At 40.4% G+C, this 12,767-nt stretch overlaps 1 protein-coding gene across 5 annotated transcripts in view; it reads right to left on the reverse strand.

Moving 5' to 3' along the window:
- RUNX1T1 (RUNX1 partner transcriptional co-repressor 1) overlaps positions 1–12,767 on the reverse strand; it is a 135,234-nt gene that overhangs the window by 2,550 nt on the left and 119,917 nt on the right. For all 5 annotated transcript variants that reach the window (XM_037802984.1, XM_037802983.1, XM_037802987.1 and 2 more), the window contains one exon: positions 1–418. This exon is cut by the window's left edge and continues 2,550 nt beyond it. In XM_037802984.1, coding sequence (XP_037658912.1) covers positions 143–418 — 276 coding nt within the window. In that variant the 3' untranslated portion in view covers positions 1–142. The remainder of the gene's footprint in view (positions 419–12,767) is intronic.

The following is a 12,767-nucleotide window of genomic DNA, read 5'->3' on the forward strand; positions in this document are numbered from 1 at the left end:
TTACGTCTTCTCTTGCTGGAGTACTGAAATATGATAGTTCATCTATAAACAAACAAACAAAAAAACAACTTTGAGCTTGAGGATGAGGAATTGGTTTCGTGTTGGTTCTGTTGTCTTTCCTCCGACAGTTCTGAGTTCATGTCTAGCGAGGGGTCGTCTCTATGGTGGAGGGGGTCCCTGGGGTGGTCGACCTCGGGGTGGCTGCTGGTGGTGTGTCCATGGGGCTCCCGGCCCCGCTGTTGGGCGTGACGGAGGAGCTGACGGCAGGCGTGTCCCCCTGCTGCTGGGCCTGCAGGGTCTGTCCACAGATGTGGTGGTGCTTCTCCCAGTCTTTGTGCTGGCAAAATGAGCCACAGTATCGGGCCGTGTTGCAGCCACTGCAGGTTTCGCTCGCTTTACGGCCACAATTCCAGCAGCTCTACAGGAGAAGGCAAGATCCCAAATTAATACAGTTTGATAAAATATGAAAGGCAGCACTGCAGACTTATTTTCAAAAACCAGACAGTAAGATTCAGAAGTCCAAGTGTCTGTGTATACACACACATAAACACACAGAAGATAATAGGTATTGGTGTAATAAATGCCCGAAGTTTTCTGCCAACATCTATTACAGCATCTAACAATCTAACATCTGGGTGAAGCTCCTTTCAGTTTTTCCTATAAAAGCCCTTCCCTGCAGGTTTGGCAATCTTTACATCTAAAATTCTGTCCACCCATACTAACAATTACTATGCTCAAATTTTTCCTTTCTATTATCAATACTACAAAAGTCAGATATAAATATATCACTCCAGGCAGAGACTTCTTTCTTCTAGATACTAACAGGAATCAAAAAGGAACTACTAGAACCCTATAATAAAGCCAAAGGAATATAATGTAGTCGGCACAGGATTCTACTCCTAGCTCCATCATAGACCAGAGAGAGTGAGGAAGGCACTCCAACCTCTCTGTGCATTTAGTTCTCCCCACTGTAATCAGTTACTCAGTGTACCTTTCAACCAAATGCTAGGGCAGTCAGAAAACAATCTGCCTTTAGCTCAGATCCCTGTAGGATGGGATTCTTGGTCTATTTTTTCCTTGATTTATCTTAAGCATCCAGAGGAGTGGCTGGTATACAGTAGGTGCTCAATAAATATCTGTGAAATAAATGAATCAGTCTATGCCTAATTTTTCTTCAAGAAATGAGAAATACTAAAACTGGGAAATAATTACATTTGTACACAACGCTTTCCAGTTGATACAGATATTTTGTTGCTCATTTGCTCCTCAAAGCAACTCTGGGAAATAGGAAAAGTAGAGAAACCTGAGGCCCATCTGCTAGTGAGGAGTACAAAACTGACATTAGTGAGCCTCCCACCAGTATCAGCTGGTGCTTTCCAAGATGTGAGAAAAGCAGAAAAGAGGTTGCCCTCTAAGATTTAACTTTAAAACGCTTCATGAATCAGAACACAGATTTGCAATGCCACCTAGTAAAGACAGAAGAGTACCTGTATGTGATATGTCCTAGTGAAGGAGGGAAGGATGGAGATGAATGTGCCAGTGTCTTTAATGACTCTTTCAAGGAGGTGGAACCTTACAGAATCAACTTTAAGATTTGTAGTACCTTTGACAAGACCATCACCACTGTGACCCTGCTATATCAAGTGATTTCAGCTTTGGGCCATTAAGCATTTTATTCTTTATTTTCCTGTTAACAACCTTCTGACCATAATCTGGTACCCAACCAGCTGACAGTATGTGGTTATGTCACAATTAAAATGGTAATTGTTAATGCCTTGATATAAACAGATATTTAAAATCTGCCTCCTGTGTTCCAGACATTTGTTTTGTTTTCAACTGGTTGTGTGGCCTCAGGTGGACTCAGGAACCTACCAAAAATAGCCCCAGTGGAATGTCAGCCCAACTTCCCAATGTACGTGGCTTTGCCACTGTTCAAAATATGCAAAAGAACTGTTAGCTGTCATTCTAACTTTCCTAACAGATAAGCAGACTTCTAGAGAATTTCAAGTGTGGGAAACCTATAAATGCAAGAACTCTGGTCTAAAGGCTTTAGACAGAGCCCAGCTCTATATTACTATTTCTTTATACCATTCAGAAATCATGGCCAAATGAGGAAAAAAAAAAACAAAAACAACTTATGATCTCTAGAACTCTGACAAATGGGAAGTGTTTTCAGCAAAAACAGCTGAAGAAATCTGGACACAGGGTTAATATGTCAGTGTCATAAATGAGAATGGAATTAAAATTAATAATCAGAACTGGAACAAACTGTTTTTCTAATTCAATATAACTTAGGAAATATCTCAAAAGTTGTGTACCTATAATCAGAGGCCTCATTACCATAACTCTAGTTTTCTATCGCAAATGAATTCAATTGCAATGCACGTATAACGGTTCCACAAAGCCGTGAGCAAACATGGGCCTGGCCCATCCTTCAAAGCAGTGAGGTATGATCCCCGAGTGCAGCTTACTTCCTTGAGGTTTAGGCTTTTAGAACAACGCCAGCTGGATCCTGGAACAAGCTCAGCAAATAAGAGATATTCCTAAATTACATCAGAAAATCCCAACCAGAGAACAGAGACCTAAATCCAAAACAGCATTTTGAGGAAATTAAACATCTAATCTGAGTCAAGTGGCTTCTTTAGGAAATACCCTGGTGCAAGTCCTATCCTTTTTTTGGCAGAGGCACATTTTGGCAGACACAAGGGTGGTAACTGCCCAATACTCAATGGCTCCTTCTGATTGAAATCAGATGTACACAACATTCTCAATTTAAACTGATTAAACACACAGACTAAACCAGGTAATTACAAATGCATGTGTTAGGGGAAGGTGGAAAGAGGAGACAGAATGGGGACTTCTTTATTTTTTAAAGTGTTTTCAAATATGGGAACAATTAAACAGAAAAAAAAACAAGTGGAATTGTGCCAAATACAGAAATAGATGTTTTGGATAGTGGAGCTGCTGGGAATTGAGACTTCTTGCCTAGCATCTGCTGGTTCTGATCCAAGATTCAAGGACTCTGGCTAAGTTTTATCCCGAAATTGTTAGAGTCCATTCATTTACCACCCACCACTGGGACAAAAACAACCTTCAGCTGTAGGAAGGTACAACAAAGAACAATTTAAATGACCTAGTGGAGGAAAAATACACATATTTTTATTCCTCTTGATACTGCATTGCAATGAATGTGTAGGGAACTTCAGTGCAAGTGTCCTTCTAACAGAAAACTTCAAAGTGCATAATCCTCTACTTAAGGCACGGTTAATCCACACCTGTGAAGCTGATGCCTGACCAGCAACACGCAGCCCCAGTCACAAACCTGGGAACAGGAGAACGTGCAGAAATCTTGCGAGCACTCTCATTTGGATCATGTGACGTTTCTAAGCTTTTTCTAAGCTTTTTCACAAAGTGGAAAACTGCAAATTGTGTGCAATACCCAGGAGTATATCCATAAGGAAAGGGATAAACAGTCAACGGCTTAATTTAATTTCACATTTTCCAACTTATGATTTTAATATTCAGGCCATTTCCTGATGGTTGTTTTATTTACATATCAATAACTGTGTTTCCCCTTCAGTCCTCTTAAGGACTGATCACTCTTAAGGAGTGATCCCGTGACTGAATCACCACAATAGTGTGGAAGGCTCAAGAACACCGTATCGTAGCAAGTTTGCATTCCCAAAGCTCATGGCACTTTATAAACATTTTCTTCCTTATCTGAAAAATGGGAATAAATCAATTGACCGAAGTTAGGCTGTGAATTAGATGAAGTACCTGAGCCTGAACACAAACCTTCCTTTTGTTAAATGGACTAACAAGAGTATTTATGGAAATGGGAAGTGATGGCTTGAAACTTTTGAACGCCAAAGCTGCATATCAAAGATATCTGACACCTTGTTTCATATCAGCAACTCTCTTTGTCCCTAAGAACAAAGAGACCGTTTTTTGTCCCTTTATGTTGTTATTTTAGCTACACAGAGAATAGTCTCTCTTTAGGGGTCCATTCTGGCAGAGTACATCCCTTCTGGTTCTTGCTATTGGGAATTCCTTTTCCAAGAAACAAAATATTTTCTCCAGGACGTACACACCTTTAATTCTCCAGAAACCCTCACATACAGTCAATGTCCAGTAAATTTAAGTAGAATAAATATAATTAAAACTTCCAAAGTGTAAAGAATTCTACAGAAGGCAATGCATTGACTTAAATTCACACTAAGATAACACCACCTTATATCTGACCTGCACTTTACAGTTTAAAACCACTTTCTTTTTTTTTTTTTTTTTTTTTTCAGAACTTATATCCAGATCTTTTTTTTTTTTTTTTTTTTAAATCATCATTTTATTGAGATATATTCACATACCACGCAGTCATACAAAACAAATTGTACTTTCGATTGTTTACAGTACCATTACATAGTTGTACATTCATCACCTAAATCAATCCCTGACACCTTCATTAGCACACACACAAAAATAACAAGAATAATAATTAGAGTGAAAAAGAGCAATTGAAGTAAAAAAGAACACTGGGTACCTTTGTCTGTCTGTTTCCCTCCCCTACTTTTCTACACATCCATCCATAAACTAGACAAAGTGGTGTTTGGTCCTTATGGCTTTCCCAATCCCATTGTCACCCCTCATAAGCTACATTTTTATACAACTGTCTTCGAGATTCATGGGTTCTGGGTTGTAGTTTGATAGTTTCAGGTATCCACCACCAGCTACCCCAATTCTTTAGAACCTAAAAAGGGTTGTCTAAAGTATGCATAAGAGTGCCCACCAGAGTGACCTCTCGGCTCCTTTTGGAATCTCTCTGCCACTGAAGCTTATTTCATTTCCTTTCACATCCCCCTTTTGGTCAAGAAGATGTTCTCCGTCCCACGGTGCCAGGTCTACATTCCTCCCTGGGAGTCATATTCCACGTTGCCAGGGAGATTCACTTCCCTGGGTGTCTGATCCCACGTAGGGGGGAGGGCAGTGATTTCACCTTTCAAGTTGGCTTAGCCAGAGAGAGAGGGCCACATCTGAGCAACAAAGAGGCATTCAGGAGGAGACTCTTAGGCACAAATACAGGGAGGCCTAGCCTCTCCTTTGCAGCAACCGTCTTCCCAAGGGTAAAACTTATGGTAGAGGGCTCAACCCATCAATGCATTTTGCAGCTACGAAGCTGAGGCCCAAGGAAAAAATAACCTGCCCAGTAAAAATGACTTGCCTATAGCCACAAAGATATGAAATTACACAGCCAACATTTGATCCACTCAGGTCTTTCGAACGCAAATGAAGTAGTTTCTAAAATGCCACTCTTTTGTCAATTTCAGATCTCTTCTTAGAGCCTATTTTGGCAGGAACAAAGTTAGAAGGGCACGTAAATCCTAAAAGTGGACTGAGTTTGGACCAGGAAGTAGGAAGCAGCAAAGACAAAGTGTCACGAATGGAAATGGCACAGGGTCCAGAGTCAGGCCGACCTGGGTTTCATTTCCAATTTCATTACTTAGTGGTGTTAGAATCACAGGCAAGTCTCTAGCTAAGCCAACTTGGCAGGTAAAATCACTGCCCTCCCCACTACATGGGATCAGACACCCAGGGGAGTGAATCTCCCTGGCAATGTGGAATATGACTCCTGAGAAGGAATCTAGACCCGGCATAGTGGGACGGAGAACATCTTCTTGACCAAAAGGGGGATGTGAAAGGAAATGAAATAAGCTTCAGTGGCAGAGAGATTCCAAAAGGAGCTGAGAGGTCACTCTGGTGTGCACTCTTACGCATAATATAGACAACCCTTTTTAGGTTCTAATGAATTGGAATAGCTAGCAGTAAATACTAAAACTATCAAACTACAACCCAGAACCCTTGAATCTTGAAGACAATTGTATAAAAATATAGCTTATGAGGGGTGACAATGTGATTGGGAAAGCCATATGGACCACACTCCCCTTTGTCAGTATATAGATGGATGAGTAGAAAAATGGGGGGCAGGGAAAAAAAACAAAAAAACCCAGTGTTCTTTTTTACTTTAATTGTTCTTTTTCACTTAAATTTTTATTCTTCTTATTTTTTTGTGTGTGGTAATGAAAATGTTCAAAAATTAATTTTTGTGATGAATGCACAACCATTTAATGGTACTGTGAACAACTGAATGTACGCTTTGTATGACTGCATGGTAAGTGAATATATCTCAATAAAATTGTATTAAAAAAAAAAAAAGACCCACAGGCAAATTGCTGAACTTCTTGGAGCAACAGTGCCTGTAAAACAGGAATAATAATAATTGCAGGGTTATTCCAAAGCGTGCCAGTGCTAGGCACAGGGCCTGGCATGCAGGAGAGCCTTAATAACTGGCCATGACTAACACTACCTCCTCCTTTTGACCCAGGCTGGAAGCGAGTGGAAGTATATATAGTCCTTGCTTCAGACCCAGGAGGTCCCAATCTTTAGACCTAGAAAGCTCATTGCCCCATCCAAATTAATTTCCTTCCCTTCCAGGCATAGGGAGAACATTCAACCTAATTCCCTTTAAATTTCATCAGTGACCAATTACTTTTTCTCACCTTACTCTACTTAGCCTTTCTGAAGATTCACACTATTGACCATTTCCTCATTCCTCCTTTCTAAATAACCCTTGTTGAAATTCGCACTACCTTTGGTCGCTGGGATACTGAAATTCTGGCTCTCATACTATAACTTCTTCCTCTTCCATTGGTTCATTTCTCTCTAAATATTTGTCAAGGGATGGAAGCTGGCATAAAAAATATAAACATCCTCTCCTTCCTATGGTCTCTCCTTGTCAGATCTCATGGTTGGCAAGAAACTATGACTTGCAAGAAAATGACTTTTAAACCTGTGTTTCTAGCCCTCTATTTCCTTCCTAAGCTGCAGTCTCTTACTTTCAAGTGCCTGCTCTGTACCTCCACTACAGAAGCGCCCCTAGGAAGCGCCTCTGATAGCTAAGTCAGTCGTCCCTAAAGCCGACCCTCCCACGTGGTGCATGTCAGTCATTGGCAACACTCATGCACAAGGCTCTGCCATTGTCTTGGAACCTCCTTTCTTTAATCCCTGTGACCACATCTCACAGATGCTGCTTTTACAGTCTCTTCTTCATTCCCCTTCCAATCTCACTTCTACTATTCAAATTCCCTCATTGCTCTCCCTGTTAGGATAGCTTCTTAACTAGTTCTTCTTCTCTCTCTTCCCCTGCTTATTTGTAAGGTGACTTTATTGTACATATAAAATTCTTCTACTCATCTAATTTGCTCCTCTCAACCACCTTGCACAGCGGGTCACATAAACATAATCCCATTTTTTCAGATGAGAAAAGCAAGGCTCCAGAGTGAGCAACTCAAGATCATTCCAGGCCTGGTGCTCCATCTACTACACCATAATCGTCTATGGAATCAATCAAACAGTTGTCCTTTAAATAAATGAAACAAATCATTTTATTGTAACGTAGCTCTTGCTTTGAGAGTTGCAAATTCTCCTGGGAATCGACTGCCTGAGCGTATCTGTGAGGGCTTTAACCAGAGCTGTGCTGTGAGGCTCCTGCTTAAGTAACTACGTTCTACTCAGTGTCTACACAGGTGGCATTTCCACGATTTGGACTGTTCTTCAGTTTCCACTGGGGGAGGTTCCACTAATTATAGAATGAAAGATGAAAACAAACCTCTCAGAATGACTTGCTCACATTATCAGGCCTTAGCATGGCACTGGGAATGTAAAGTTTAAAGATTTAATTAGTGTTGCTACTTCAGTGCCACAAAATGGCCCAGCTTTGATAAAAACCGTGCAGTCCCTCACCTATGTAAGAATAATGAATAAAGTCTGTTTTAATCTAGGGGGAAAACATCATTCGTGTTTGAAAACTCGAAAGTAACTATTGGAACACTACAACAATCATTTACTATTTGTTTTTATTTTGACTCAATAAATTGAATCATTTATTTCAATTACATAAGCTAAAACAAGGGTGGGTCTCAAAGAAGAGCTGTAGCATATTCTTTCAAATTAGCCCCCATCTGGCAGTGTTAGCTGAAAAAAGTGAGGTATGTATACAGATAGAAATTGGACATGAACATGGAAAATTTAAGAGTTTGAAATGGCAAGATTCTTTTGTTTTATGCCAATGTCAATATTATATACTTGATGAAATATAGAAATAATACATTATGAAAAGAGAAAGTATTAAAAATATCTTATGCTTAGCTATCTGTCCCAAGTCCAGTGTCATTACTAACTGTAACAATTATAGGTCTATAAACCATAACAGAATTAGAAAACTAAGCAGAATTAGAGAACTAAGTAGAAGCAATCTGAAGGAAGTCCAAAGAGGAAATAGATATACTAGTACAGAAAAAGAACACTGGATATAGTAGTTTCAGGAAAAGAAATTCCCACTTACTGTCATGTGGATATTAAAAATAAGGTCTTCAAGCCAGGCAACCTAGGCTGAGGACCATCTCACACTCACAGGCTATGAGACCCCGAGCAAATTGTCTAACCCCTCCAAGACTCAGCTTCCTCACCTGCAAAGTGGAGGAAACACCATTATTTACTCTGTCAGAGCTGTTATGAAGATGAAATGAGCTAGGATATAAAGCAATTTGTACCATGCCTGGTACACAGTTAAACAGTCATTCTAGGTCTTATTTCACCTCTGGAAAAATCAACTTCATGTAACCCCCAACCACTAAGCTGACCATGGGTTGCAATGCGCCTGGGGTAACCCTTGGTTTACAGGGCTGGTCTGTCCCAGCTTAAGGCACCACATTTTACTTTGAAGTGTCCCAGTTTGGACAATAAATTACAAGGTCATCCTCCAAATAACACCCATACAGTATTCATTCCTGGTCCCATGCCTTGTTCTTGCTGTTCTCCCCAATAAATGTTTTCAATGCTTCTCTCCACCTTCTGAAACTTTTCCATCCTTTGTTGCCTACCTTCCAGTTCACAGAGAAGACTGTGCAGTTGGATTAAATAATTGATCTGAGCTTTAAATGTCTTAACTTGCGTTGCGTATGCAAAATAACTGAGGAACGGTTACCACTTTCTACCATGCCCACACAACGCTCTAGGCAGATCAAAGCAGCAAAGTTTATGAAAGTTTTTCCTACTAAGATTACCTGATGGTATATCCTAAACCCTCTAGGTACACCAAAAACCCTGACTCCTCCTCCTCTCCTTACAGCTCATCAATCCCCAAGGCCTGCCAATTCCATCTGACAAGCACTCAGCCAACACACCCAACTTTCTCCACCCACAGGGCCACTTCCCTCATCCAGTCATCTGCCCCCTCATCTCTCTCCAGGACTCCTGAGACAGACGGTCCGTTCTTTCCTCTCATCTCTCTCCACACTGCAGCCTAAGTGCTCCTTCCAGTATATACACCAGTCACATAATCATCCTGCTCTCAAAGCCGGGCAAAAGCTCCCCTTCCCATCTTCCCTCTTCCCTGTGTGAAGGCAGCACTGAGGCAATGGGGGTGTGGAGAGAGTTGACCAATTCCTGATTATACTTAAATATCAGATAAACTTTTCCCCAGAAGCCTTCACACTAAACTTTATCAGGGTTCTTAGAGTTTATTTATTTGACTCCTCCAATGAATTCTGGTTAAAGCAGTGACCATGTCTACCTTATTTATCATTGTACCTTCAGCCTAGCACTGTCCCCGACAGCAAGGGGAAGCTCAATAATTTGTTATTAAAAAAAAATAATTGAATAAATGCATATAAGTAATTTAGAGTTATACTGTATATCAAATAACAAATAGCCTTACAAATATAATTTTTTTTGTTAGGATACCCATTAATTTCTGAGTAGTGTTTTAAAATTAGTGGCTGTAACATTTAGTAGGAATTTTTTTTGAACCAATTACCATGATAGCCGGACCTCATATTTCCATAAGAAAATGAAGAACAACTCATAAAATTTCTAAAACAAAATGCCATGAGGGCCTTATATAAGACTGAATGGTTAATATTCAAGAAACTATCCTAAATATGAAAACAGAGAAGAGAATTCAGGAAAGCATCACTTTACAGATCAGCTGGGCCACAAAGACCTGACCTAACAGATTCCCCAGCCCAGGGCTGACCACAGTAAGGGCTGGACTGGGGGCTCTATCCCAGCCTAAGGAAGCCAGAGCTGTTCTAGATTCAGGTGACCCGCAAGCATCACTGCCAAGGTGGACTTGAGCAAGCCACTTTTATTACAAGGTACACACTCCTGAGTGTGATAAAAGAGCAGGGTATGGAAAAAGAATACACTGGCTTCAAAGTTGCGTTAAAAAAAATTATCCTTAAGCTCAAGCCAACAATTGAGCAAAAGTATAGCTGAACTGAACCTACCACCAGACACAGAGTTACCCTGGGACATTGCCATTTCTTTGAGGAATTAACAACATTATCTAAAGACGAATGAACTAACCCTTTACTTCAAGTCCCCAAACTACTTTCATGCCTGTGCAGACTTATGTACAAGTCTACAGGAATCTCAGCTTTATTCAAATGAAATCTTTCCTCCATCTTTCCCTCTCCTAGTCTCAGGAAAATGTCCATATTACTTTTGGAGAAAAGAGGCTTAAACTTCCAGGAACTATTCCTGCCCAAGTCTTAAAAGCGGTCTGCACACATGAGCACAGTGCCGCCGGAGAATGGAGACAAAGCCACAGGCTCCGACATGTTTAGGATGTATCCAGGAAGGCTTCCCGGAGAAGGCGACCCAAGGTGGGCTCTGACAGGTAGAAAAGCTGACCAGGTGTTGGGAGATGCAGGAGGGGCTGGACTCAGGAGGGAAAAGGCAGCCTTGAAGGCACAGAGGCATCAACGTGTGTGTCTGGCCTATGGTCAGGGGCTGTGGGAGTTGAGGCTAGAAATGGGCCAGAGGGAGAAGAATTCCAAGGCCAAACTGAAGGAAGTGGTACTAGTGCCTTCAAATGAAACTGAGGGCGTGAATGGATGTTCAAGGAGAGACAGGGTCAATGGGTCAGGAAAACCGCCTTTACTTTTACACCATCATCCCTAAAACTTCCATGGGGGTCTGTGAGGAACTGCACAGCCACCACCAACTACTTCACCAGAGATGAGAGGGCTGGAAATACCCATCTCCAAAGTGTAGGGGACAGGGGTCTTTTGAGCTTTGACTATAGATAGGGTGTGGTCTCCCCTAAGCGCTACATAAAAGGCGATAAACACGATCAGCTTAGTCATTCCAGGAAAAAAAAAAAAAGTGGTCTGCAGTTCCAAGGGAAGAAAGGTAAGAAATAGACCTAAGCTTCCTCTCTGCACCTCAAAATTACCCCACTGATCTCTATGACAATACAGGGAATGGACAGCCTGCTGCAAGTTCCAGCACATGTTCTGCCATTTGCTAGCTGTGCAACAGTCAGCCGAGTTTCCTCCCCTGTAAAATGGAAACATGGTCAGGTCTCTTAAGGTTATAGCCACTATACAAATGTTCACAGAATGAGAAGACTAAAGCTTTTAGATATTTAGTGCCTTTTTCAAGGTCACCCAATTTGTAAGAGATGGAATCAGAAATTAAATTTGGCCCTCTGAATTCTTAATACTTTCCCCTAGGATAGTATGCTTTAAATTTCTTGGGAAAATCTCACGAAAGGCAAGGGTAGTGTTACAGTAAAGACCAACTCCTCAAGAGATCGAAAAAGAAAGAAAAGAAAATCAATTACTATTGAAGATCACTCACACATAGGTTATTTCGTTATATCTACTACCTACCACAGCTACTGCTTGATACACTAGGTTTTTATCAAGTTAAACACGGGCATCAAGATCATGTACTTTTCTGGACAAGTTTTAAGAATAAAGGTAAAAAGCTTATTGACACTGGAGAAATACAGCATGTTATTGCCAGAATACAAAAACATAATTAACAATTTCTTACTAAACATTTATCTTTAGAGTTTAGTGACCAACAAACTGTTCTTAGCATACCTAATAGCCCTAAAATGTTCATGTGACAGTGATAATGTTCTAATGGTGACAACAAGTATGCCTCCCAGTGATACTAACTTGGAGAGAGCAAGACAACTGCTCTTCAAAAGATGTCAATAAAAATTAAAAATTAAAGAAAAAAAAAGAACACAAAACAAGGTCCTTAAATATCTTAGCCACAAAATGCCAATAAAATTGAATTTACAATGGAAAAGTCAGCAGTAAAAGGGTAGATCAACTTCCTTTTGTCCCTGTTTTCCTGAGAAACTTTCAAATGTTGATAATCAATTCCTTTTGTCCCCTTGTTACTCATCTGCTACATATTAAATAGAAACTCTGGGCTTCTAGTGATTCCCGCAGGGTCTTTCATCTACAGGGAAGCCTGGTACAAATTAAATCCTTACTTTCCTTCCCAAATTACAGATACATATTGCAGTAGATCACTGATTTATCAGTTCATGTTTTTGCTAGTTCAGCTCAGTGTGACTAGCTAATTATAATCCTTTATCTAAAGTTACTTTGGGGCTGGGGGATCTTGACACTGTCTTAATTAATATGGGGTACTAATATATTGCTCTGATTTCATTGTTTATACTTTTAATGTGGAAATACAGACTGTACACAACATCTTGTAGAAATGTCTAACTGAAGCAAATCTTGTTTTAGTATTAGACTTTAAAATCATTGGTTAAGGGAAATGACTTCAATTCCAAGTATGTAATATGTCTCTGGAGACCATAGTGTACCCAGGGTTTATCCATTGAATCCTTTCTATCTCTTGGGAGGAAACCATACACAGATTATTACACATGTGCACGCACA

This window comes from Choloepus didactylus, chromosome 14, assembly GCF_015220235.1.
Source record: "Choloepus didactylus isolate mChoDid1 chromosome 14, mChoDid1.pri, whole genome shotgun sequence".
Classification (NCBI taxonomy): Eukaryota; Metazoa; Chordata; class Mammalia; order Pilosa; family Megalonychidae; genus Choloepus; species Choloepus didactylus.